Source organism: Chroicocephalus ridibundus, chromosome 8 (genome assembly GCF_963924245.1).
Source record: "Chroicocephalus ridibundus chromosome 8, bChrRid1.1, whole genome shotgun sequence".
NCBI classification, from domain to species: Eukaryota; Metazoa; Chordata; class Aves; order Charadriiformes; family Laridae; genus Chroicocephalus; species Chroicocephalus ridibundus.
This window is the reverse complement of record NC_086291.1, coordinates 16,587,923-16,615,239: the sequence shown is the minus strand read 5'-3', so window position 1 is coordinate 16,615,239 and position 27,317 is coordinate 16,587,923. Positions and strand designations below refer to the sequence as shown.

The 27,317-nt window shown below is 43.1% G+C and overlaps 1 protein-coding gene across 4 annotated transcripts; it reads left to right on the top strand.

Annotated features, from left to right (window-relative positions):
- Positions 1 to 1,850: 1,850 nt before the first annotated feature.
- Positions 1,851 to 25,214, top strand: MCOLN2 (mucolipin TRP cation channel 2). 4 transcript variants are annotated; one of them, XM_063344698.1, is made up of 14 exons: positions 1,856 to 2,120; positions 5,578 to 5,737; positions 8,764 to 8,937; positions 12,583 to 12,727; positions 13,234 to 13,321; positions 13,477 to 13,573; positions 14,017 to 14,116; positions 14,744 to 14,859; positions 16,273 to 16,422; positions 18,472 to 18,573; positions 18,686 to 18,808; positions 21,570 to 21,776; positions 23,168 to 23,283; positions 24,549 to 25,209. In XM_063344698.1, the coding sequence occupies exons 1-14, from the start codon at positions 2,071 to 2,073 to the stop codon at positions 24,583 to 24,585; spliced, it is 1,665 nt and encodes a 554-aa protein (XP_063200768.1). In that variant the 5' UTR covers positions 1,856 to 2,070; the 3' UTR covers positions 24,586 to 25,209. The 4 variants fall into 4 exon arrangements, with proteins under 4 accessions (XP_063200771.1, XP_063200768.1, XP_063200770.1 ...); XM_063344700.1 differs by lacking the exon at positions 1,856 to 2,120 and adding an exon at positions 2,302 to 2,417 and having other exon boundaries at positions 24,549 to 25,210; XM_063344699.1 differs by lacking the exon at positions 1,856 to 2,120 and adding an exon at positions 4,160 to 4,275 and having other exon boundaries at positions 24,549 to 25,210.
- The last annotated feature ends 2,103 nt before the right edge of the window (positions 25,215 to 27,317 follow it).

The following is a 27,317-nucleotide window of genomic DNA, read 5'->3' as shown; positions in this document are numbered from 1 at the left end:
AGCTGATAAAAGGCAACTTGCCTTCAAACAGTAATGGGCAGGGTCACGGTGTGAAGCCAGAGGGGAGGCCTATCTAAAAGTAGGAGAAGGACGCATAGAGAAAAGGATAGGATGGGGTGGGAGGAAAACAGGGGACAACTGCTTACAAAGTTAGCAGAGCAGCAATTGCGTATCTCTGGCCATGGGTGCAGGCTGTTACGTGGGTAAAAAAACAGTGCCCTGAAAGGTTACTGGCTTGCACCTGCTGAAAATGTCCAGTTCTGACTGGAAAACTGAATGTTTCATGTATTATGTACCTGATAACTATCTATATTTTGTTTTTTAAGAAAACCAGACACTCAAACGTGTGTTATTCTCCTTGGTAGTGCTGCTGGCAACCTAAGTGCTTGCTGTCCAGATTTCTGACCTGCTTCATCCTTGGTGTTCAGGATCTTCATCTGGCTATTTGCCTCACCTGAGAAGCAGCCAGTCCATTCTGTGTTTTCTAAACTGGCTGCATTTGGGACAAAGTGTAGCTGTGTCAGGAGATCTGTGGCTGCTGCTGTTGCATGTGTGGTGAGGGTTTTTAATCTTACTTCGTGTCAATACATGATGTGCTGGTTATGGTCTCGCAGAGACAAGAAGTCTGACGATGATCTTACTCCAAAAAAACCCCTCATGACTTCAGCAGTATCAGTGATCTCAACATTAGCAATGCTAGTAACACATGTAAAGCTGCATCCCGGAGACACTGGTATCCTTAAGCTGATACAATCAAGCAAGAACAGATAGAAATGTAAAATGCAGGTGGGGAGAGCAAAGAAGCAGATAAAGCACCAGATAAACTCACTATGCTTAAAGAAATGCCATCCTGAGGAAAACAGTCCTGTCCAAGAAGGTGTGGAGGGGTAAGAAAGTTCCTTTGTTCTGATTTTCACTGGGCTCTGGAACGAGCTGCCTGAAAAATACTGACAGTATTTCCTCATGAAAGTAAGTTGCAGGGTGCTAAACTTGGGTAACAGCTATTTTCATACCAAGGCTCATTTCAATGCCAATGTTTTGCATATGGCCAGGTGGTGAGAACTTCTCGTTTTCAACAGAGCTCATCTCCCTTAACAGAATGAAGGGAAGAGAGAGGTGGGGGCCATACTTGTTTCAAAGTACCTGTTTCCATGTCGGATGGAAGCATACTCTTGAGGGAAGGTAAACAGCATGCATGCAAAAGAGGAAGAAATCAAATCCAGATATGCTCATAGCTCTCCAATAAAAAAATGTGTAAAAGCATAATTTACCTCTGGCAGATGGGGGGAAGAAAACAGATGCTGTTGTAAAAGACCAAACCTGTGATTGCATCTGTTGGGAGCATCTTCCTGCCTGGGGCAGTAGCTAATACCAACTGCTTCAGAGGAAGCATTAGGAAAACTTTCATGCATGAGCTGACATAATGCTCTTGCAGCTAATTTTGAGTAACTGCACATAGATGTTTGTCTGGGCTTTTGTTCCCTCTTTTCCCTTAAACAGTGTGACTGTAACCAAACCCAGCATCATCTGAGAGCATTAAGCAAGAGTCCTGCCCTGCCCTGCCCACCCCCACCGTGTGGGCAGGTAGAGCCCGCAGCTGCCGCAACGAAGGCTCTTATAGGGCTGCATTCTGTTCTGAACGCCCCAGTTTGGGGTAACCGCATGAAACCACATCCTCTGAGGAACTAAGGACCCTTTCGGCTGCAAACCGACCAGCTCTGTAGTATCTGCTCCAACCTGCCAGCCCGCCCTGCCTGCTGCCTCCTTGCCCGCAACAGCAAGGACCCAGCCGGACGTCGCTTAGCGAGAGCCCTGACACCGGTCGCTGCTGTGAGGGCGCCCGGCCGAGGCGGCGGGGCCGCGGCAGCTCCCTTCCCGCCGGCCCGACCGGGGCCGCGGCGGGGCACGTGGCCGGCGGGGGGCCCTCCTCCACCCGGGCCCCCATAAAGGCGGCGCGGCCGGCGGGGCGGGACGCGGGGCTCGCTGGCGGGACGCGGCCCGGGCCGCCGCGACGGCTCCCGACCCCGTCCGCCGTCACCGAGGGCTGCCGGGGCCCCGCGGGTTCTCCCCATGGAGATCTCCCTCAAGTACCTGCCCGGCGGACGGGCCGCCGCCAGCGGGTGAGCGGGACGGGACGGGACGGGGTCACCCCGCGCGGGAACGGGGGGTTAAGGGCGCCCCGCCGCTAACGGCTGCGGGGGGAGCCGAGCGCCCCCGGGCGCGGTCCGGGCTGCGGTTCGGGGCACGGCGGCCCTGCGGGACGCGATAACGGGCGTGCCCCGCCGCACCGGCACCGCGGGAGGGCGAGGGCGGGGGCGGGCGGCGGCGGGGCTCCCGCCCGAGGGGAGCGCTCGGGCACCGGGTCAGCAAACCCGGAGGCGTCACTCCAAGCTGGGGGTTCAAGCTTGCTGTGTAAGGTAGGTCCTCTCCGCCGCGCCGCCCGGGTCTGTCCTGCCGCCGTGCGGTGTCCCCGCGTGTCCCGCTGCAGGGTGTCGCGTCTGCCCCCGCTCCGGGCGTGGGGCTGCGGCCGCTCCTCCTGCGGCAGCTCACCCACAGCTAACGTGGGCAGCTCTCTAAAAGAAGTTCGTGGGTTTTTTTTTTTTTTTTTTCCTTCCTTCTCAGTTTCTTAGCGTTCACTTTCCTGAGAAGTGCCAGGCGATGCCCTCCTCTGGGCGAGTTGTGAACTTAGAAAGTGAAGCTGGGGTTGTGTAGAACCCAACTCGGGCATTTCCCTGCCAGCACCACATCCATCTGCTTAATACCTCAAGATGTAGAGATCGAGTAGATAAATGTTCCTGATATGGAGCCCTGGTGGACGCTGTTAGTGTTGCTTCTGGACTGAATTACTTTTATTTTTTAAAAGCGAATCTGTGTTCTATAGCTTTTTACCCACTTGATTCAGTGGTGCCTTTTCTGCTAGATGAAGAGCTACGTATTTAAACCATATTTTATAACTAGGTAATTGTAAATGGTAGTCGTTATTATTGAAATCTCTTTCTTGACTAAAACATGGAGCCTTAAAGTATCTTACTAGAAGACATTATCTGAAGAACAGATTGTCCTACCAGATACAGCGTGGCAGTGGTGGCTATAGTAATGCAGCTTTTAGAATTGAATTAGTGACAATTATTATTTGTGGCACACGGCACTTAACGGCACTTAGATACGCATTTAAACATGCATAGTAGAGTTAGTCTTCATTCATAAAACTTGCTTATATCAGTGCTTTGCAAAACATACTATGGAAACATATTGAGCAGTGTTAGTTACGTTACTGCATCTGAATTGAATTGTTACATTACTCTGTCTTCAGCTAGGTGCTTTGTTTGGATTATTTTTAGATTATTAGGCTAATAAACATTTGGTAGAACTAGATGGTTTGTTCTAAATGCGATAAGTCACTGTTAATCACTTGGAGCTTTTAAACTTTTTAATGCTGCAGTTGAAGGTTCTAGTTCTGCAGATTTAATGCAATTTATTTAGATGTTATTTTGAATCTATCCTAAAAACAAATGGATTAGGAAAAAAAAGCCATATTTCACCTATTGCCAGAGGAATTCTTTCTCAAATACCACACCACAGAATGCCTGTTGTTTATTGAAAGACAAAGCCCAACAGTGATACAGGCTTGAATCGCATCTCTTCCTCTTAAGCTTAAAAAGTATGTTGCTTTCCTTCTCCGAATTTCCTGCTCACCATTTTTACAGCTAATTAATAAAGGAAGCTAAAGGCATCAGTGAAAATAATCCCTAGTCAGTGGAGTTAAGTGAGGGTTGTGTAAAAGTGAAAGTATTGTTATTAGTCAACACTAAGTTTTTAGACTAGTTGTAACAGCTTGAGAGAGAACTTTGGGAAAAACAACCGCGTCTTCTATGGTATGTACTTGAATATCAAAGGAAATAGTGTTGGTTATAAAGTTTGCTGTTTGTTTTTGCGTTTGTGGGGGTTTTTGTGTGTGTGTGTGTTGTTGGTTTTTCTTTTTTTTTCTTTTTTTTTTTTTTTTAAGATCTGTCACTTCTCATATGTTTTTACTGGAAATTTACGGGAGGATTTTGCCAAGGTCTTGGCGTGGTTCTTATGTCACGTCTTCATGCTTTAAATCTTGACCAGATCCAGCTTAAACCTGCTCCGTTTCCTCCTTGTTTCCCACCTACTCCAGTGACTTTTGCTGGGGTTTAGGTCTTGTTCAGTGTGTGCCCACACAGATGCTGCTGCCTGTTCAAGAGAAGCCAGTGCAGGAGTAGCGATGTCTTTGGGTGTCAGTGCAGGATGGCAGTACGTATGAACCGTTTTCCTTAGATAATACTCACAGTTGTAATTATCATATGCTTTTCTGTCAGATGTGTTTAAATTTTTCAAAGGTTTTATATCTTAAACATTATTAAAACTAGCCAAGTGTGGTTTTTTTATTATAAATTTAAATAGGGATGTACACGACAGTTTCTCTTCTTAAAAAACTTTCCTGTGTTTTTGCTCTCTCAAAACCAAAATCAGCCTACCTCCCATCATCTTCATGAATGATTGATTTCAGGCTGTGTAATAAAGATAACCTTTGAGCTTCTAATGTTAAAATAAATGTTTGGGTTTTTTTTTTTTTCACTTCCTCTTATGGGGAAACACCACAGTGTCAACTTTACTGTGGTTTTTTTTTAACTCTCATTTCTCTTCTTGCGAGATAGCTGGTTCTAGCAAATCAAATGTGCTTTGCAGTCTACAGTTTGGGCTTAAATACCTGCATGCTTCAGACAGGCAAGGACAAAAGAAGTAAGAATGCATCTGAAAAAATTTTGTTATCCTTTATAAAATTCAGAACACGGGGAGTAATATTCTGGGTGGTAAATGGGGCCGATAATCAGCTTGTTTAGCCAGTTTCAGATATGATTGCTCTACCTTAACGCATAGAGGGATGAAAAAAAATTACGAGTGTGGTTCTGATCTTTGTGTGAAGTAGAAGAGCTCCGACAATTATGGCACTGGAAAAGCAGGGTTAAAAAGATTAGGAGAAGGGGAAAGTTTTCAGTATTCCGTTCAGCTGAGAGGGAGAAACTTAGAGTGATTTAAGACACCTACAACAACAGTCCTCTGTGCTTGTTCCTCTGATTTTTACGTGCCCAGATATTTAAATAAATAAATGCCTACGAGTTTAGCCCTTAAAGCTGCATGTTCATAACAGAAGCATGCTGTGAAGCCTGCTCTGGTTGTTTGGTCTTTAAGACATCTTTTTCTGGTGATAGAAGGTGGGTTATTCGGAGAAATGTGTTAACAGTGGCCTCTCTTTATTTCAAATATTTAGTTTTAAGAAAGAGATGAACATAGGCTTGCCATTAGTATTACAGGCCCTCTTATTTAACGCCTATTTCCTGAGAAATAGTTGTGTAAATGTTGTATTTTGATGATCTAATGTGATTGAGTGGTTTTTAATGATGTGATCATGGGGAAATATTTCTTGCATTTTGCTGTAAAACAGAAAACTGTTACAAAACTTATGTCGTGGTGATCTGAGGTGAAACTGCAATGTGAGGAAATTGTCTGCCGAAGCATTTTGTTTGTTTCTAATTAACACATTATTTATGGCAGAAACATGATGGCTCAGTCAGATTTAGATCTAAAAGAGACGGCTCTGAAAGAGGATTTGAAGTTTTACTTCATGAACCCATGTGAAAAATACAGAGCAAGACATCAAATACCATGGAAACTGGCGTTGCAGATTTTGAAGATACTTATGGTAACTACCCAGGTAATCCTTCCTCTGTTTTTACTCTTCGAAAGCGTAGCAGTGATGGGCAGGAGAAGCAGGTCTGTGATTCTGGGCCTTTGCCATCCCTGGGTGTTTGTTACTGACTTGAACTTCCTGCTTCAGTCCAGAAAGAAAAAAATACTATGAAAGGTGTGTTGGGAGAGAAGAATAACATAAATTAAATTATAAAAGCCTCCTGGATGCTTTGGGGCAGTATTTGACCAGGTATTTTGCTGTTCTTCAGATAACTCTTCAAAGCAAATTACTCTTCCTACTAAATCCAACGCTGTCTTTGGGCTTGGTGTCACAGTACTGCTCTATGTTCTGCTTCATAGATTATAGTTTCACTGGACTCTTTCAGAAGCGCTATTCCTTGAAATCTCATCAGTAACTTGGAATGTGCGTGTTCAATGTGAAAATGCTATGGTCTCTGGTGTTGATGGGGATGCCTGGGCTACAGGAATTGGATGTGCCCTTTGCTTCTGTCATCAAAGGGTGCATTTCAATCGGGTACTTTAGATGGGTAGACGCAAAGAAGAGGATGTTTTTACACTGCACTGGTATCACAGTGTAGTTGGTTATTTTACAGTCCCTAAGAAATGGTGACTGGAGGTTGAGGGAAGCAAAATGGGACACATGTGTAAGTAGAAATTACTTTTCTGGACCTTTGAAATGCAGAACCCTGACATCTGACGCCTTGCAAGAACAGCTAAATATACAACTAAAAACCTGCTGAGTTGCAGGGTTCCAGGTTTGTGTTTGACTTGCCCGCTAGAATGAAGCGTAACCCCGGCTTATGTGCCCCTGCGTTTTATTGACCGCTCTGGCTCTTCATCTCCCCGCTGGCAGGACGCGGTGGGCTCTGGTCTGGCCTCTGCTGCGCTGCAGTCCCGACGGGGTCTGCCCGCAGGAGGGAGCGGGATGCGATGGTCGGTCTTGTCTAGGCAAGACTAGCTCAAATAAGCTATTTACACTAGTGCTGGCACAACTGTGACCTGTAGTGACAGGGCTGCTGAGAAGAGGGAGCATATTAAGATGTGGAGGGGTTGGGCAATGTGAGCTTGGTGTAAGCTGAGAGGAAAGGGTTGCCCCCTCTTTCTTCATGGGCAGATGCACCTCAGACGTGGGTGATTGCCCTCTCTTCGAACCTTTGTGTGTGAGTAATGAGACAAAATACAACTTGTGGCTCTGAAAAGGTTCAGTACTTTCAATCTATCCTAACCTACTGACTTAAATTCCTGGAGAATCACTGAGCATGTCTGTCTGCTGTCATCTTTCTTCTGTCTGCTGTCCCAGTCACCTGCTATCCTGTGTGAGCAGACGGGATGCTCTGCTGCTTTTCTTTCAAAGGCCACAGGATCATTCGGGTAGCTGCTTAAGATTTTTCTTGTCAGCCCTGGGTCTTGCTCAAATGCCAGGCAGGTAGTTGTCAAGAAAAGGAAGAGTTTCTGAAGCAAAATGTGTTGCTGCTCTGGAGGGAGGTCTCGATCATGAGCTACTAGTAAATGGACAGCTTCAAGAAGCATCTCTCTATTTCAGAGTGAGGACAGGACCCTTGGAGGACAGTCTAGGAGTAGGTGAAGCTGCCTTCTGGATGCTTCTGCCTGTTGCCAGCCTGTTAGCTGGGACGCTTGCCGCAGCTGCTTTGGTCAGCAGCGGAGGGTGCAGCAGCTGGGGTATCTGTGCCAGGCTGAAAGTCAGAAGAGGTTTCTGTCTCAGCGTGGGGAATAAGTTTTACTCCAACGCTGTGCTGAAATCCCCTAGGGAGTCCCCCAAGGAAACCCTGATGAGTGTGTCTGATTTCTCTGTATTGCAGCTGGAAGATCCCTGACATTTTAGAGATATTACAGTGATGCAGATTTATTTGTAGCACTTGGTCGGTTAGTGATTTTTTTTTTTTTCAGTTAACTTAAGATATAAATAATTGATTTAAAACTTGGCTAAAAGTATGAAGATTCTGTTCTTAATCTGAAGAGTGTATATACCGGGCAGAACTGACATCCCCATTTCTCTGTCCTGTCTGTGACTGCTGTGCAACCAAACAGCCTTGCATGAAATAGCCCTGCTGCCTGTATTCTTTTAGCCTGGCCCAATTACCGTCTAGGACAAAAGATTAAATATTCCAGTGAAAGGGGCGGGGGGGGGGAAATAGGTGTGCTTTCCAGTTTCCATTGTTTTCAATGAAGGAGTTTGAATGTTTGCTTTGGGGGATTTCTAAGTTCACAGTTCTGCTTACAGTTTCTCATTCTCGCTTCTTCCTCGCTTCTACCAGTTTCTTACGCGACTTGGAAACTCTATAAGACAGTTTCACATTTGCTGGTAGTAAGCAGTTTAAAGCTAGGACGAAGAGTTAGCTGCTTAGGGCCTGGGGCATCCTCCTGCTACTAAGTTTGTGAAGAAACTCTTGTTGATTGATTTCATCTTCTAGGCTCTGTAGTGGTGGGAATGCAAACATCCATATGGCAGGGCAACAGGAATCCTAAGGGATAATGCTGCTGCTGTTTCTTATTATAGCCTCCTTGGCCAGCACCTGGGTCAGGCAGGTGAAGCATTTTGTTGCTGTGGGGTCCCATGTAGGTTTGCTCAGATCCTGTGCTATGCCAGAGGTAGGAAGAAGCTGCTGGAATTTGTCCCATAGCAAAGCAGGGCATCTCTGGGGTAGCAGCCTGTGGTGTTAGGTTAGCTCTTCTGCCACTTGCATCCTTAACAACAGTTTTGGCAAATTCCAGTTAGAGTTGTTGGTCCGGGATGTGTGGAAGGCGGCTGTGATCTAGCTGTCTATTTAGTTGCTGCACTGTAAGTTTTACAATCAGTAGGAGACACTGATTTCTGTTTTTCTTACCCTGCATGTGGTAACCTTGACTTTAGTAGTCTTATTGCATTAGTTAACAGATTCCTTGCTCCTGTTGTAGGCAGGATTACAACAACAGACACCTTTCTGTTTTGTATTTATTATAATTAAATTCTGTTTCCAAAATGCCGCTACTTGACCGGTGTTCAAAATTTGTGTTTTTCTCTCTTGTCAGCTTATCTTTTTTGGTTTGAGTAACCAGTTGGTGGTTTCATTCAAAGAAGAAAACACTATTGCTTTTAAACACCTATTCCTGAAAGGCTATTCTGGAGTTGATGAGGATGACTACAGTTGCAGTATATATACACAACAGGATGCTTATGATAGCATTTTTTATGTTATTAATCAGGTAAGTGTGTTTGTTTATAATGAACAGCTATAAACTTCTGCTGAGGTTCTGCTTTTCCATCTCCATTCTTGGATTTCACTTTTGATATTTTAGCAAATCAGCTTAGGTGGGGTATCCTGAATTTTGTGTGTAGATGTCTGCACTTCTGTCTCTTGGAGATGAATCTAAACCAAAATTTTACGCAGTTATTGTGTAGTACTGAAATCCAGAAAGTTTGAAAAATCAGTCATCTTGCATGAACTGGAAGCTTTGTTTAGGTCTTACTTTGAAGAGTTATGGGCCTGAATATACCTATGCATGGTATTCAAAAAATTTGTGCTTACAGCTATGCTGAATTGCAGCTTTGTAGTGAGTGCCAGAGGCCTCAAAATGGGGAATACGGTACTTCCAGGAATGTAGGGGCACTCGCTCTGGTGAGGGATAGTATTTTAAAGAACAGTCGCTTTACAATCATGGGAGGAAAGCAAGTGAATCTAGGATGAAATTCAGTAAATATTTCTGTATTTAGTGTTAATACATTCAGAAGTCATGAGATGAGAGTGTGTGTGTGGAAAATGGATTCTCTCTTGTGTTTGGGGATGATGATAAGCCCAGAAATGGTTCTGACGGGGTGAACGGGAAGTGGCTTTAAGCCACCTTTCACTTTCCCTGGCCTTGGGACATCAGCTCAAAGGCTTGGAGTAAAGCAGTTTTGCCTGCCATCGGTTATGCCCAGCTGGAATCTGGGAGTCGCAGTGGTGGGAAGGCTATACCTCCACACCTCCTTCTTAAACATGCCCTCACGTGGGGGCTTGCTGCTCCTTGGCCATCTCCTCTAAGCTACAGCAGAGCTATCAACAGATCAAACATGTTGCCTCTGCTGGGATGGCCAAGGCAAAGGCTCTGACTCCTGATGTGTTAAATGAGTGTTCAATAGTTTTCTCAGTCTGCCTTTGAACTCAATGTTGCTACCATTTCTGCTGTAACTTGTGCTTTTTTTCCTTCCTCCCTTGCTTTGTCTCACTTTCCTTCTTTTGTAGGCACTAAGGCTGAGGTGAAGCCCAGATAGAAGACAATAGAGAAATAATAGCTTTGTATCCTCAAGAATGAGCCAATGTGTGATACAGGCATCAGAAAAAGGTCTCTTCATAAGATGTCTATGTTGTATAAATGTAGACGTATTCTTTAAGGAGATTAAATTTGTGTAATCTGGGTTCTTCAGTGTCCTATGGAATTCCTGAGGCTCTCTTATCACATGTAGGACTGCAAAAAGTGTGCCTCCAGGTGAACGTTATGGCTGGTGTTGCTTTTTTGAGTTGGTGGTTTGCCTTTTTTAAAGAATGTCTTCTAGAAAGAGCCAAGCCAGGTGACTGCTAAGCTAAGAACAAGAGTTTGGTTTTTTTATTTTGAGATGGGCAGGTAGAAGACATAGGTTTTGGTGTTTTGTTTTGAATGTTAATTTGAGATGTGTGGTTGGTGTGGGGGGCTGCAGGGGTGGAACAAGCAGAAGGATATGATATTACAGAAGATGGCAATAGTGCGCAACAAAACCTTAGTTGTAAAAACTGAATTTTAGGCTTTGTGTAATGTACCGCTGGGATATTTTCACAATTTGGAAAAAACCAACCAAACAAACCAAAAAACAACAAAACACTCAAAACCTGACAAACCATCAACAAAAACTCCAGAACATACTTTTCCCCTTGGAAGAGTACACACCTTTTCCTTACTCCTCTCTGGGTCCAGTTTGGAAGCTGGTATTATGAAGAAGCCGTGCAGGGTTGTTACGCTCGTACCCTGCCCTGTGGCAGTGTCTGTAGGACCAGGATGTTCTGCTGGACGCTCTCTCTCTGAGGCTGCTTAGAACTGTATAAATGGGAATTTTGATTTTACTGTTTCATAGCGCTGTTTGAAAGTGGCATGTGAGTAACCCAGAGCCACATGTTATGCTGTCAGGAGGGCAGAGCCTGAAAGCGCACGCGGACGGAGCAATGGCTGTTAGATGGAGATGTCCTCGGAGGGGTGTGGAGTTGTGACTAACTGCTGTTTCCACTCACTTGACCTGCCTTAGTCAGACTTGGCTTCCTTAGTTTACTCTGAGTTAAGATAATGTCCTGACAGGCTGTGGAGGCCGGGCTTTTCTCGCAGGCTGGTGAAACTTGCTGGAAGCTCAGCTGTGAGGACTTGGAGCAGCACTGCGAGGCAGAGCTTCGAATGGAAATGTGGTGATTCCTTTTGACCGTGGAGTGTGTGGTTGTTAGTGAGTGGTGGGATTTTGTACCCCACAAGATGAGATAGTGGCCATAATGCCCGTAGGAAGGAGGAAACAGGATGACATTGAATGATGCGTAATAACAAAATCCATGTTTAAGGGGAAAAGGGTCTAATCTGTATCAAAGCTTTCTGAACACGTTTTTTTTTTTTTAAGGAATGAGAAGTCTTGTCTGACTCCCCACATTTGTTTACTTCAGGCCACCTGGGAAGCTAAGTGCTTCCTTTAGAGCAGGCCAGTGCTCTACGCAGCCCCCAGCCCTTTTGCTAGGTGAGGTAATGATAAAAACTAATGAATTACTAGGTGTTTATGCCTTCTTCCTCAGAGGGCCATGGGTCTATCTGCCTTCTCCTGGAGAATGTTAGCTGGTACTAAGCTGAGCTGGCAGGCAGCCGCCTTCGTGGTTAGTCATTGATCTCCTCAGTTGTTGAGGAGCCGAGAACCACAGGGAGAGCTGTATCCCAGGGGTTTGCCTCACTTGTGCAGGACTGAAGGGGTGTTTCCAGGGATCAGAGGATATGCCTTGCTTCCAGCAGGCACTGAGGATGTGTGGAAGGCACGTCCAGAGAGGACTGGCCTTGAATGGAGTTCTGCGGTGGTGCTGAGGGCTGATCCATGCGTGGACAAAGCTTGGCTCGGCTCAGCTTTGTTCACTTCCAGTCCTTGTTTTCAAGCGTACCTTAGATATGAAGAAGGTGACGTGTGCTGTATTTAGTGTAAGTGGAAAAAGAAAGTAGCTTCCTCACAGGCATGTTTTCAGTTGCTTCTGTTCTTGTGTAAAGCAGGCAGGTTAAATTGCTTTTGGAGGCTGCCCAAGCTCCGTGGATGTTCCTTGGTGGCTGGTTATACAGCAAATGTGTGGCTTCCCTCTTCTGTAGTCGTGCAGGGAGCGGCTTTGGTTTTGCTCTTGGGGTGGATTTGATAAGAACCATGACTTGGATTGTACATAAAGCAATCGAGTTTCAAGTGGTGTGAAAACTAACACCTTCATGAGATAAATACATGAGATACACCTGGAGCGTGTGTGTGTGGTTAGGAGCAATACTGCACTGAAGTCGCTGCCAGGCATGTGATTAAAAGCTGTCTGCTGGCTTGCTGTCTGGCACATGGTAATCGCTTGCAGGCAGCCCAGTAGGTACAGGACTTCCAGTCACCGTGTCACTAGGGTGCCAATCACTACTAATTAATGGCCAGCAGCCCTCTTAGCTTCCAATGAGAGATCCACTCTCAATTTACAGACTTTATGTGAAAGTAAATATTTTTTTTGTTTTCTGGGTTTTTTTTAATGTAAAAAGCTACGTTGATACACTTGACTCTCAGATTGCAAGTTGCTACCTAATGCAAAAAAGACGACTATCTCGGTAACTTCTGCTTCTGTTTTGTCTTTAAACCAGTACAAGCAATTAAAGAACATATCCCTGGGGATACTTGGTTATGAACATGAAGGGTCAGGTTTAAAAATCTGTAAGCAACAGTACAAGAAAGGCACAATGCTTCCTGCCAATGATACGATGAGTATAGATGTTTCTACTGAAACAGGTAAGGTACTGCTCTACTAAAATGTCTTGTTGTGGAGAATTTCTATGCTAATGCTAAATCAGTAAAGTGTAAAACCATACCTTTTCGTGTGGCAATCATAGGACCATTGACATGCGTTTTCCCTATTTCCCTCTTGGTTTGCAGTACATGTTTAGAAATGACAACTCCGTAGACTATAACAAGCTCTTTTCAGCTACTGTCATTAGTGGGTTGTGGATGGGTTTTGTGTTAGTTTCTGGTTTGTTTTGGGTTGTGGGGTTGGTTGGTTTTTTTTGTTTCCCCCTCCATGCAGAAGGCTCAAATACAGAATTCTGGATGCTGCTCAGTCTGTACCTGCAGTGGGTGGGTGTCCTTACCACCTCCTAGCTGTGTCTCTCTATAGATAGGTTTGCTCAAAATTAACATTTTGCCTGATTAGGATTTGTCACTCAACCTGATTATCTCAGTTTTATGCTGCTTTCTATGTGAAGTTTTTAAGATTACAGTTTTTCCTCTTCTCCTCCCAGAATGTATCTTTTTTAAGCCACAGGAGCTATCTGGTAAGAAGGCTGAACTGAAGCTGAACTCCTCTTTTTTCAATCTTGAATTTTACAGGTAAAGCGGTGATGGGGATTTTTTTTTTTTTTTTAAATTTTAACTTGTCCTTTTGTATGAATATGGTGGATTCTGAGTTGTGCAGTTTCCTTGCTTTGTGTATTTCTGTATTGTTGTGTGTATTTATATATTTATACACTTTTTAAAAAATTCAGGCTTATACAGGTTGAAATCTCCTTCAAGCTGAAAGGCATTGCTCTACAGACAATCCATGCCCGTGAATTGCCTGACTGCTATGCGTTTCAAAATACTGTAAGTGAATATGGGGTATTGGACTTCCAACGCTGTATATATAACAAGAGCTTAAGTTAAGGGGTTGTCATCATCCTTATATTTAAACCGCAAGGGAAAAGCGGTTGAACGTGTCATGGCCCCAAAGGTTGCTGAAATGGTGTTGTTGCCATGGGACAATATTATTTTGTATCATGTTCCAGCTGGTAACCTTATAATCTGAGATGGGGATGAGTAATTGTTATTCTTCTAAAGGTTAAACTTGAAGTTTGGCTTCTTGGAATGCTGCTTTTTATGCTAGACGTGACATGTTCTCAAATTATGTCTACAGTTATGGTGACAGCTTTCTCAAAGCTTACCTGACCAATTAGTACATATTATGTCAAAGCACCTACCAAGCTTTTCTTTTTTTTATGGAATGAAATTTTGTTAGTCTTGTTTCTTATATACTCTTGTGTTTCCAGATAACTTTCAATAATAGAGCCCACAGTGGAAAAATCAAAATCTATTTTGATAGTGACACTGATATTCAAGAATGTAAAGACTGGCACGTATTTGGCTCTGGTAAGTATGGTGCACGTATATTTGCGTGACAGCAGTGTTACATATCTCCTCCTGTCATTTCCCCTGCTCTGTAGCAATCTGTCTGGCAAGAGATTCCCCATCCTGTTCATCAGTTGACATGAGTAAGCCAAGGAAAACACCTGATGTGGCTCCACTTGATAGCTTATAGACCTGTGGATGAAAAGAATATGATACAGAAGGTCAAACAGGTTCCTGATTGCAGGTCATGGAATGAGAAATGATGTGGGATTTCTTGTTTGGTTTTAATTTAGCGATGTTGATGTGGGCCAAAGTCTGCATTTCTTTTACCCTTTGTGGTTGTAATACTGCTGGAGTACAGATGGACAGATTAACTTAGTGTAAAAAGGGGACATTTGTATTAATATACCTATTTTTGGGTTTATTTTGAAGAATTTGAACATGCTTTTCACTCTTATGGCCCAGTCTCTGTAGTTGTCATGATTTAATTCTCTGTTGAGTTGTACTCAAGACATACTTGCAGAAAGAATATTTCTTATAACACGTTTATTTATGGGGTGAGAATGTTTAAATGCAAAATATGTGACATTTTGTAACAACTTGTGCTCAGAGAGATGTGAAAAGACTAACTCTACTTCCTCTTTGCAGTTCTCCAGAAAAACACTCAGTATATTCTAGTCTTTGATGGATTTGTCATTTTAAGTTGCGTTGCTTCTCTCATCCTCTGCACACGATCCATTGTTCTTGCCTTGAGACTACAAAAAGTAAGTGCAGTGCTCCCAGTCTCGGTGCTTATTTTGTCTCTGTCTTGTTTGCTGCTAGTCTTGTCGAGTGATATGGCTTGAAATATTGGGTAGCGCGTCCTTTGCAGGATGTTGCGCTCTTACTGTGTCTCTAGAAAGGTTGTGTAGAGGTCTGATGAACAGTTGTTAGCCGAATGGGTTTTTAGTTCTGCTCGTGTAGTGCTGTAATACAAAGTATTTCACTTTATCTCTCGAGGGCAAAAGGAGGAGACTTTTTTTTGTCCAGGACTTAATTTTTGTACAGGATTTTACACAAAAAAAACTTCTGAGTCTTTGTGCTGCTAACAGCGAACATGTCCTGTGCCTTCAAAACATGAATTCTTCCTTCCCTAGCTTCAAAGTAGAATTCCCATAAAGGTCTTGTCATAAATTAGTGCTTTAATGAACATCCCTCAAAGCCAGCTCTAAGTGGAGAAAATGTAAAGCATAGCTTATAGTATAACTCTGGCTGGATTCTTTTGGTCTTTCTGGGGCTGGAAACACCCTTTTTCAGTTCTTCTTTCCTTCTTTTTCCCTCCGCAATCCCTGATCACCATCTGCTGTCACCTTGTTCCCTGCTCGCCCTCCTGTGCAGACTGAGGGTAGCCCTGTCTGACTCCATCTCAAGCTGCTTGCGGAGCCTCACATGAGCAGACTCGGCTCTTCTGGGCTAAATACTGATGCAGAAAGACAAGCTGGGCCTGGAGATGTGCCAGCTTATAACCATTAATTGATACAAACTTTGCAAGCTTGTGGCTTACGGGAGCTGGAAAAAGAGTTCAGGATCGGTATGATATGAAAGCACAGATAACTTGTTTATCTTGTTCAATATGTCCTTTTCATAGCTTGTAAACAAGACAAGGGTGAAGAAGACACAGTTCAGCAAAGGCATTGTCAAACTGCTGTCAGGAGTAGGGACATCGGCATTTACTCACAAGCAAAAAGACCAAGCAAAAGCAGATGGGCAGTGTCGCGTGTGGGAAGTGATATTGTCAGCTCTATTGGAGATGAGAGCTCTTGCCTTGTAGTTGTATTTGAGTTATTAATTCTCTTTAACTCCTTTAGTTGGGTGGCCTTGCTCTCTTGGAGGTGGATAGAAACTTGTGAAGGGGGCTAAAAAGGGGATAACAAGCCATGGCTAGGCTAGTGGGGATTGGTTATGAAGTCAGCTGTTCTGTGGAAAGCTGGTTTTCATGAGCCTAAACCAATCTCTTTTTTTTTTTTTTTCCTATTTATTTCTGTTGCTGTTAGGAATGAGTTTTAAGGTATTATTCCAGCAAATAATATAGGAAAAGGGGGTATGTGAAACTTGTGCATTACTATACTTCTGGGGCTTCTGCATGTATTTTTCATCTAAGGTGACCTGTAATGAAATGTCTAAATGCTTGTCAACAGAGATTTGTGAACTTCTTCTTGGAGAAATATAAGCGTCATGTCTGTCACGCTGATCGCCTGGAGTTCATAAATGGGTGGTATGTCCTGGTAATTATCAGTGATGTGATGACAATCATTGGGTCGATCCTAAAAATGGAAATAAAAGCCAAGGTGAGAATTTAATGCTTCAGATAAATACTAGTCTTGTTACAATGACAAGTGTTTTAACTTGAGGACAAATGAAAGTGATCTGTCATAGTCACTAGTCATGTTTACTTTTCCTGGTTCTTATTTCTTCATGTCCTAGCACTAAACTGATAACTAGTTTGAGTCCCTTTTCCCCAAAGGCTTTTCAGTAAGACCATGTAAGCTATTTAAGCATCTTATTTCCACAGTGCTAAGTCACCTAATCCCTGGTATGGGACCTGGGGGTAGATGGTTCCTAACAAACCCCCCCAACTTGGGTCATGTTATTTCTGTAGGAAGTAGTAGTACCTGTCATATAGGGAAACCGAGGGCCATCCCCTTGGATAAAACAGGGGTCTCAATGACTTGTGGGACTGGAAACATGGCTGCTGCAGCTTGCTTTCCTGGCCTGTCCCTACTACAGGCATGGCCAGTGTCACCTGCTAGTCCTTGACCTCCCAGTCTGGGCTTGCTGAAATCAATGTGTTTTGTGAGACTGGCAGCTCTTCAGGGTTTTTTTTTTTTTGTTTGTTTGGTTTGGGCTTTTGAGTTGTGGGTTTGGGGTTTTTTTTTTTTTTTTAGTTGAGCTGTACGTCAACAATTCACATGTTCATGAAACTTCTTGTTCTGGGAAGAACAGGGTAGGCAGTGTGCTGCTCCTGCTGCTTAGTGTGTACTAAGGCTCGAAGGGCAGATGCCCAGAGTGGCCTTCAGGAGAAGCACTTGAGAACCTCCAGCTGTGTGCTGATGTCAGGGGATGAGGGTAGGAAATCTTGAGATAGATGGGTGTCTTGTGCTAATTGCAACCAGTTCTAGCCTTCTAAAGTAAAATGCAAGTAGAATTGGTTATAAACTTCACTGGTAGTGCTACCGAAGACAGGCCTTTGCTTTGTTTCTGAAATGATTGTTTCTTACTAACCCTCTTACTGTGTGAGAAAATAGCTAATTACTGACCTTCTTACTGTGTAGAAATAGTTATTCACTGAGCTGATGTTACAGATAGCAATAATGAGGAGACAACCAGAAGTAGTTAATCACCAAGGATGGAATAACAAGAAGTAGTTAATCACTCCAATGTTCTTCTATATGTCAAGTATGTACTCCTGTACCAATTAGGACAGAGTTATGGCTACTTCAAAGACCATCCTTATTATCTTCAAGGAGTTGGCAAACTTACGGCAAATTTTTACTGTCCTGAGATGACTCAATACCTTAAAAAGATAATGTGAGGAAGGGTCTCCTTACCCAAACGACCACCGAGACACTCAAGCTTGCGCAGAAGTGTTTTGCCGATGCAGCAAAATTTGATATGCATGGACAAAAAGACTATTTGGTTATCCTAATGAATATATAAGCCTAGGTGGAGTTATGTATTAGGTAGGCGGAAAAATGGGAATATTTTGTGTATAAATAATGGGTGAATATCCCTGGTAGGGTGTGCTAGATCTGTGGATTTTTCCCCCTAGCACCCGACGTCAAATGAAGCAATATCTCCTCTCTAAACTACTTTTGGTTTCAAGGGCTTTTATTTCAGGTTAACAGTCGTAAAAATTATGCCCAGGCTCCAAACAGCTGGCAACCTGTTCAAAGATGTAAATGCATGTGGTGTGGAAAGGGCTGTAGTCCTGAGGCTCACTTTTCATTTAAATGGTGGCTCAAGTTTTACTGAATAGCAAATGAGAGCTTGTTTGCTTAAGGATAGTATATATTCTCCAAATTTTTGTTTAAAAAAAAAGGTTATTTTCAATCTGCTTTTAAAACTGTGTGATAACGAAGGTGTAAAGGCTTTAGTTCTTCATGCAAAACTACAAGAATATCCGTGTAGATGTGCTTTCACTTGCAGCACTGTTGCATTTGGGTGATGTCACTAAATAACTGCCGCTCACTTTGGCCTGATTTTTGTGATGTCGCAACACCCTTTCAGTATTGGTCTGCCCTGCTTTGTTTGTTTGAGCTGCTGGAACTTGAATAGCTGTCAAGCTGACATGCCTGCCGCTTTGTAACTTGACCACCTGCTCTGTTTGGGTCCCTCAGAACCTCACAAGTTACGACGTCTGCAGCATTTTACTTGGAACATCAACTTTGTTTGTCTGGGTTGGAGTCATCAGATACCTGGGATATTTTCAAACCTACAATGTAAGGCAGGAATCAGATATTCAAGAATTGAAGCATGTATTTGTCACTCTTACTCAGGTTTCTCTAACTTGTGGCTTTTTCCTCTTCTCCTTTCTTCCACCCTGACATGTAGGTGCTCATTTTAACTATGCAAGCATCATTGCCCAAAGTGCTAAGGTTTTGTTGTTGTGCTGGGATGATTTATCTTGGCTATACTTTCTGTGGTTGGATTGTCCTGGGACCTTATCATGAAAAGGTATTGTACTTCTTTTCTGTTCTGATGATGTGTGAATATCTGTGTGCGTATAGTTCCTAGCTATAACAACAAAAATAGGTCTTACATTCAAGTTTTTGTTTAAAAGCTGCAATATGAAGAACAGGGGAGTGTTTCTCCTTCCATAGAATCATAGAATCGTTTAGGTTGGAAAAGACCCTTGGAATCATCTAGTCCAACCATCAACTCCACTCTACAAAGTTCTCCCTTACACCATATCCCTTAACACCACATCTAAACAAGTCCTAAACACATCCAGGGATGGTGACTCCACCACCTCCCTGGGCAGCCTATTCCAGTGTCTAACCACTCTTTCTGTGAAGAATTTTTTCCTAATGTCCAGCCTAAACCTACCCTGCTGCAGCTTGAAGCCATTCCCTCTTGTTCTATCGCTAATTATCTGTGAGAAGAGACCAGCACCAACCTCTCTACAATGGCCTTTCAAGTAGTAGTAGATGATGTAGCAATGAGGTCTCCCCTCAGCCTCCTCTTCCTCAAACTAAACAGTCCCAGCTCCTTCAGTCGCTCCTCAGCACCTCCATGAGCACCTCCTGCTGCCTGCTCCTATACAAAGTAACTGTATTCTTGCTTTCGCTGTGTGCCTGAACTCAAAGTAGTCTGGAACACAAGGCTGTGCTTGTGATGAGCGGATGGTTTATCCGGGATACGTCTGCCCGGGGACTAGAGGTAAATCGGTCTATTATCTCTTTCGCCCTCTTCTGGCAATCTCAGTTCATCGGGGTTAAAGAGGCACTAGTTCACCGTTACCATTTCTGGGAATCTCCTTTACTCTGACTGTTTTTCCAAATCTTTCCTGTACTATGTAACTTTGGCTCCTAAACCTTGACTCATAAATGGATGGATGAATGCTTGTCTTGTTTACTTTGCATCCTGTGTGGGGCTGTGTGGTTTTTTTTTGTTGTTGTTTCTTTTGTGTGTTGGTTTTTTTTTGGTTATTTTAAGGTTGACTTCAAAGTGTGTGCCTGGTATTCTTCTTGTCTGAAACCTGGGTACAGCAGTAAGGCTTTGTATATTCCAAAACACAGGCAAAAACAACCGCAGAGCTTGTTCGTTTTGTTGGATTCCTTTTTTTTTTTTTTTCTTGGCAGATGCTCTTATGTGACAGTTTGAAAGAAAAAGAAAAAAGGCAGATTCCTGTTGTGATAAATTCTAGATGTCCGTTAATCAGTAACAAATGTATGACTTTTCATTCTCGATTTCTGGTTACACACAGCGTGTGTGTGTTTGTGTATATATATATATAGAGAGAGAGAGAGTGAGTAACAGAGACACATGCTGCAGTACTTGCTTCAGCTTCTTGCACCCCCAGAGCTCGGATTCCTCTAACATAATGTAATTGTCTCCTTTGAGAAATGTAGGTATTCAGTCTGCACATATTTTAAGTTGACGACAATACGTTTCTCCGTGGGATGCTGGATGCTGCGGGATCCTTAGTCGTACTTAGAGACTCAATTGTTTGTAACAGGCAGAGCATAAATACTGGTGTAACTTCCCTGCAGCAAGTACGTTAATTATCTGAGCAAAAGGAAGTGTAGTCAATAATACGCTTGTGTTACCTCTCGCTAAATGCCGTAGATCAATGTCGAGGACAGGAGTGCGGTTGTTGGGGGGGGTCCTGTTTGTGGCGGTGCCGCGGTGCCCCGCTGGGGGGCAGTGTGGCACCGCGCAGAGCAGGCGGAGCCCGCGGCTGGCTTCGCCGGGCTCTCCGACCTTTAAAAATAAATAAAAATAATAACAACAAGCCATAGGTAAGACCAGACCCGCTGTCCCTGTGCGCAACAGTATGTTCTCCTTACAAGCATATGCCTCTAGACATCTTGTTTTCAATCTAGGACTGCAATTCAAGCGAGTGCAGTCATGTCACTTCCCTGATAATAGCTACGTTAAAAGGCTGTGCATTAATTCATATTGTCCAGTAAGGGACAGTTAACAAATCCAGTTATTTGGAGGGGAAGCGTGCTTACCTGGCTGTTGAATGGAATTTAGCCTAAGGGCATGTTCCGTCTTGGGGGAAAAGGAGCTAGGAATTTAAGAGAATGTCCTTGAAATGAAACAACGCTTTTGTTCGGGGTGTGCTAGAGCTTGTACCTACAGCTCAGAGAGGGTTTTCTGAATGACAGATGGATGATGCTATCGCAAGACAAATCTGGTTTAGACCACTTGAGCTCTGAGGGCTATACCGTATCTCTAACTTCTTAATACAATATTGATTAATTACCCATACTCCTGTGATGCTGCAGAGCTGGGAAATCGGAGGATGTGGATTCTGTTCCCAGCATATCACCACTGATTTACTGTATAGATTCTGTGAAACCATTTTATCTATGTGCTTTGGCAAACAGAATGACATTTTCCTACAGGTCTAAAATAGCTTAAAGTTCAGTAACTTAAACTTTCTGTGGTGGTCAGTTACTGGCTGCTTTGCCTGTTGAGCATCACAAGTTTATTTCTTGATAATCTTATTTCTGATGTCAATGTATAATCCTTAGCCAAGATCATATTTCTACATGGTTCTATTACTGACATGTATGTTTTGGCCTGAATGTGCAGGAGGGAAAGCACGGTAGTATTTGATTGCCTGGGCTGTTTTTTTTTTTTTTTTTCCTCCTGCTACAGGTAAAACTCTAAAAAACCCTACTTTTGTTTTTAATACCATTTTTCACTTTAATCTGGATGATTGATCTTCACATTCTATTAATAATTTGTACTCATTATTTTCTAGTTTGAAGATCTGAACACGGTGGCAGAGTGTCTGTTTTCTTTGGTCAACGGTGATGATATGTTTGCAACATTTGCTCAAATCCAGCAGAAGAGCACTCTGGTGTGGGTGTTCAGTCGGTTGTATCTGTACTCCTTCATCAGCCTGTTTATATACATGATTCTCAGTCTTTTTATTGCACTCATTACCGACTCCTATGACACCATAAAGGTAAAACATTTGTTTTTCCATTACAATTCTAATCAGTTTTGTATTCAGTCTTGTTAATCACTCAACACCGTACTATTTAGCATTAATTATGATGGCTGCTGAGACTACAAAAATCTTTTCACTTAGTCTGCGGTGAAATTGGGAGGATGACTGGGTAGTCATCTCAGTGACTAAGCAATAATTGGTTTGGAAAATCATCCTTAGAGTATGTTCCTGTCTTGTATTTTTTGCTGCTTAACCTGGCTTTGAAAACATAACAGCTAAGGGAAACATAAGTGGAAGGTAATTGAAGGATGAGTGAAAAGAGTAAATTTTTAAGTATAGTTAACATAGAACTGGATAAATCTTGTTTGGATTGAACGCTTCTTCTCATGGCACCAGAAGCTGAGGTCAGGGAGGGTTTGCTGGCATCCCAGAGAATATCCCCTTGGCGGGAGTGTGGCAAGGGCTGAGCAGACAAGTCTAAACTCCTTTAGGTTTCCAGGTTTGCTTAACGTGCTGCTTGGAAATGTGTGGTTCAAAGGAAATGTGTTCCAAAAGACCCACTGCTTCTCATTCAAGTTAAAATTGCGCCATCCATTTCCAGTATTAACTGGCTGACAGTGAAACAAAGTTTTCAGTAATTACCTTTTGTTCTCGTCCTCCAGTGCTGTCTCCCTTTCCTGATCCTGGTAGCTGCAGTAACCAGTGGGAAGACAACGTGGATCATACTCTTTAGCTCTTGTCCCTTTCTTTCTTGTCTCGGTGTCAGATAAACACACCAGCAGAGTAAGGCTAGTCTGATGTGAACCACAGCTTCCAGGCTGAGCAAGAGCTTCACTTTCTAAGTATCTCAAAATACAACTTAACTGTCTGTGCATCTGCGTTTATTGATGGTCTGACCTGTGAAATAGTGTTTTACTGTTACTCTTAGCTCCGAGCGCCTCATGTGGATCAATGGGGAGCTGTTTCAGTGTGCCAAACTGGTGTTTTGCAGAGCATTTCCTCAGCTTGGCCATGCTGAATATCCATGTTAGGGCCCTTCAAATCCAGCATTGGGGCTCCTAGGGAAAATGGGCCCAGAGCACTCTGTGAGCACAGCAGATAAGGTGAACAAGAGAGAATAAACGCCACTATGACTTGAAATCACTTGCTTGGCCTTATGGACAGGAAACAAAATGTAAGAGAACCTGCGAACAGCATTAGTTTTATGTCATTTCTATCTTGCTCTGTTCCACCAGCTACATTTTTGGTGTTTCTAAGATGGTGTACTTCTTGTTTTTCTTTCTACTGCAATATACTGAGCAAATGAATCAAATAGTCCAGGCTGTCACGCTCTCTAGAAGAAATCTTAGAACGCTTCATGCCTAGTAACTTCTCGTGTGTTGTAAATAAAATGCTTTCTTTTTCAGAAATACCAACAAAGTGGGTTTCCAGTAACAGACCTACATGAATTTCTAAAAGACCATGCCAGTGTTGGTTACAGAAAAGAACAGACTTCCATGCCGCTCATCTGCTGCTGTAGGAGGTCAGTAGGCTGTTTATGATGAGTGCTTTTCTCAGAAGTGCACCAGTACGCTGGAGCATCCAGAGTTCAGGCCGTGGAATATCTGAACTCTTATTTCTCTTATGCTTTACGTGGTGTTAGATCTTTAGTCTGCTGATGGTGCAGGGGCAGCAATTCTGAGCTTAAATGCATGTTTTAAGTGTTCTGCTCATATGAAAACTACTATGCAGAAACTGGTGGAAGTTGATGGGAGGACTGCAGAGTGTAATGTGGAACTGCCAAGGAGTCAGGAGCAAATTAAATCTTGCTGCTTAGGGTTTTGCAGGCCACCTGTTTCTAAATAGCTTTTCCACCAGGCTGGGAGTAGTAGCATAAAGCGAGAGAATGTGATTCAGCCAGGGACCCGTACTTAATCCCAAAGCTGTGCTGTGTCTGCGGGGCAAACGGGTTCAATGCCATCTGTCAGAATATTGGAAACACACTTGAAAATGTCTGGTTGCCACCAAACTCAAGCCTTTGGAGGTCTTAGCAGTGGTCCTTTTTAAGCTGGTGTTGGTGAGATATGACCATCTCACCTGGTGCTTGCTGGTCTGGAAGCCTATTCTTTGAATACTTTTTCTGAGGAAACCTAACACACCTCTGAATCCCTGGTTGAGAGAGGAGGGATCTTGTCACTCTCCCTAGGCAGCCTGTCCACAGAATGGTCATGGGCACTGTGCAAGGGAACCAGGCTGTAGGAGAAGGAATAGAGCAGAACGTGAACGCTGGTGTAACAAATCCTATTTTAGCAGTAGGAGGCTTGTCTACTTACATACTGAGGCTTTTGTGAAATGCAGCTTTACACTTCTGATGTACTCTGGCAGAGGGAAATCTTGTAGGCAAAAAGGAGCAAGGGAGATGATGATGGGCAGGTGTCCCAGCAGTTGCTGGGGACACTGGACTAGTGCATGAGAAGTCCAGACAGGTACAGCTTCAGATTTCACATCCAAGTCATTGTGTGGGATAAGAGACGCTTGTCTGCTTGAGCATAATGGATATGCTTTACTGTAATAAGCTGCAGAGTGTATTGTGAGTAGCTGGTGGCCAGAGTGCAAATCTAGAGCTCTTGCTGCTATCGCACTTTCTGCTCGATTGTCCCAGTGCTGGTGTTGGGAGCTGTATGCTAAAATGGGAGAGCACAGAATGGAAGGATCAAAACTCAACTTGGTTTCCATAGGTAAATGCTTCCTATTGCATTTCTGACTGAATGAAAAATTGTAATTGATTTTGGTTTTTTTGTTTTGCAGACAAGAGAGTGATGACAACTTGATACTTATTAACTGATGATTACACATTGAAATTCACTACTAATATATGCAAAAGAAACATCGTTGTATGGAGAAGAATTCTCCAAATTGCAATGAAACCAACTATCTGGACCTGCCTTGTTGTGAACAGACTAATCCTACCTTATTTAAGGTGTTGGGGGAAGAGAAGCTGCTGATGGGACATCCGCTGGCTGACCAGGAGGAGAGCCCAGAAGCTGCCTCTGGAGGAGAGCTGTGAAGAACTCTCTATTCTTGCCCCGAGTGCTGTCACATTAAAGAAGGTTGTTCCTTGAGCTGAGTCCATGGGAGCTCTGTTTGCTAATCACCCCTAGGAGGAAGGAAAGTGGCCCTGAACCAACTGTTGTTGTTAGTAAGAAAAAGAATAATATGAAAATAATTTTTTAAAAATAATTCCATGTTAAAAAGTATTAAATAAAAGGTAGTCAAGGAGAAGGGAGAAGTTTTACGCTTAAAGTGATGCATTCAGCCTGTAATTTCTACTTGGCACAATTCATTTCCTTGGAATAAATTTATGTAAAACTACAAAGCTGCACAAAAGTGCAAAATAATTGCTGTTCTCCTTCTTGTGTACCACTTCAGCACATCTATAGATCACATTTTTTTTTTAACAGTTTTACTAAAACCAAAAGCAGTTTGGTACCCTTTGTATGGCTGCAAGTCTTTTCTATTATACCCACAATATTTGATGTGTACTGTGTCCAAATTTAATCTTACTGCTTTAGCTATAGGTAGGTACCTTTTTTTTTTTTTCTTTTTGTGGTTGGAGACTTCCATGGCATGCATCATGTGCAGGATGATGAAAAGATTATTGTTTGTGTGTGGTTTTGTGTGTATTTTTTTGGTTTGTTTGGTGTTTTTTTTTTTTAGTATTGCACTGTTGTGTTGCCACAAGCTGGAGGACCAGTTCAGTCAAAAACAATGCCGTGGAGCTGACTTGCCTAATTACTTTTATTTCAAGCACATTTTAATTGGAAGAAAATATGTAACAACTCAGCCTGGCAGTTGGTTTGTTCAGGTGATTGTCTAGGTGTTTTTACAGATGACCATCCCAAAGCACTGGGTTTTTTCCCCCTTGACCTTCATTAATTATTATTTTCTTTTCCAATGGGAACAGAGCACTTTCTGTAGCTTTAAAGCACTTCCAGTATTGTACTGCGTGGGTGTTACCAGGTGCTTCTGAAGACTTCCAGTGGTACTGACTGCCCTGGGCTGGGTGGACTGTTGTATTAGATGCTCCACTTCGTCTGAATGGGGCTATCTGCTCCCTAAAAGCAAATTGCTTGTAGCAGATGATGCTCACTTCAGTGTTGTCCAGGACTTGGTCTTGATATATATCCTCAACTACTAATGATGGACTCTGTGTGAGTTCTGGGTTGTTAGTGTTTCAAACGGCAAAGGCAATTGGAAGTATGGTCCTTGTATGAGTAAGGTGGGTGGCAGCTTAGTTTGGGGTAAGAACGAAAGGGTGCTGGTAAAACTTGAACAAGATCTTGACTTACTGAAAGCTGCTTTTAGAGAAGACTCCTCAAAATACTGTGTTACGTCCCCTTGAAGAAGAGTATCAGAGGAGACCAGGAGGCTTTGATAGCAGATAACCATAAGGGAGGAAAACGATGGTCAGAAACTAACTAGAACTTGGAAAATTCATGGTCTGATGCTGCCAGGTAGTCAGGAGAACAAAACCTCAACTGTTAATAAAAGGAAAGGGTTGGTAACAGCGGTGTCCAAAGTGTGTGTTCTTGTTAATGGAACTACCTGTTTACCTGCAGCTCTGGATATAAAAGCCAGATTTGCTGTCCTTGAGCAAAGATACGGGAGGTTCACAGTACCATCTCACTGAGACCTCCAGTAGTGCTCCCATGAGACCTGCCGTGGGCAAACATTAGAAGAATCCAACGCAGCCGTAGCATTCTCAGCAGTAATCACCTCCGAGCTGGAGAGGTGGAATGGTTGGTCATAGTGTAGACTGCCCCCAACTTGATATGAAGGGAAAGGGAGAAAATAATTGATTCGTGAATTAAATGTGAGTGAGTACTTTCCCAAAGGACAGCAGAAAAATAGTCTGGATTTTTTTCCCTACCCCTCCCTTCTGGGAAACTGCAGAGTAGATATGTGAGCAAAACCAGGGCTGGATTCACACCTTTTTTAGTAGGTTGGAAAACACTTTTTTAATAGATCTGTCTTCATTCTCCATCTCTCCTCTGGGATGTTTAAAGAAGAGAGGTTAATAACTGCAGCTTCTCCAGCAGTGTTTCTGGCCATCAGGTAAGAGCAGGGGTGACTCAGTGGTGACTGAGGTCTGGAAAGATGTGCTGGTCCTCAAAATTTCCCCCTCCCCTCCCCCCCCATTTGCCTTCCTAACAATGAATACTTTGTTCACTGGGAATTAATGCTGTTTTGTTTTGCTTAGGCTGCAGCTAGATGTCTAGAAGAGACGGTTTTCATGTCAGTATTTCCATGCATCCAGGCTCTGCAAACTTTAATATTTCTCTTGCTGAAATGTCTCTGGAGCAGAGAATCTTCTCCCCATCCCAGTCTGAGCAATGCCTTGCTGCGGCCTCAGCTGTCACAACAGCTTGTGGATAAAAATTAAATTGCTACCAATAACCAAGACTTCACACTGTTAGCAAAGATCTATAATTTTCTTTTCATCACACAGATGCTAACTGTGTGATGCAGAACAGCAGATTGCTGTCTTCCACTCAGGACAGAAGAGTCAATTTTTCA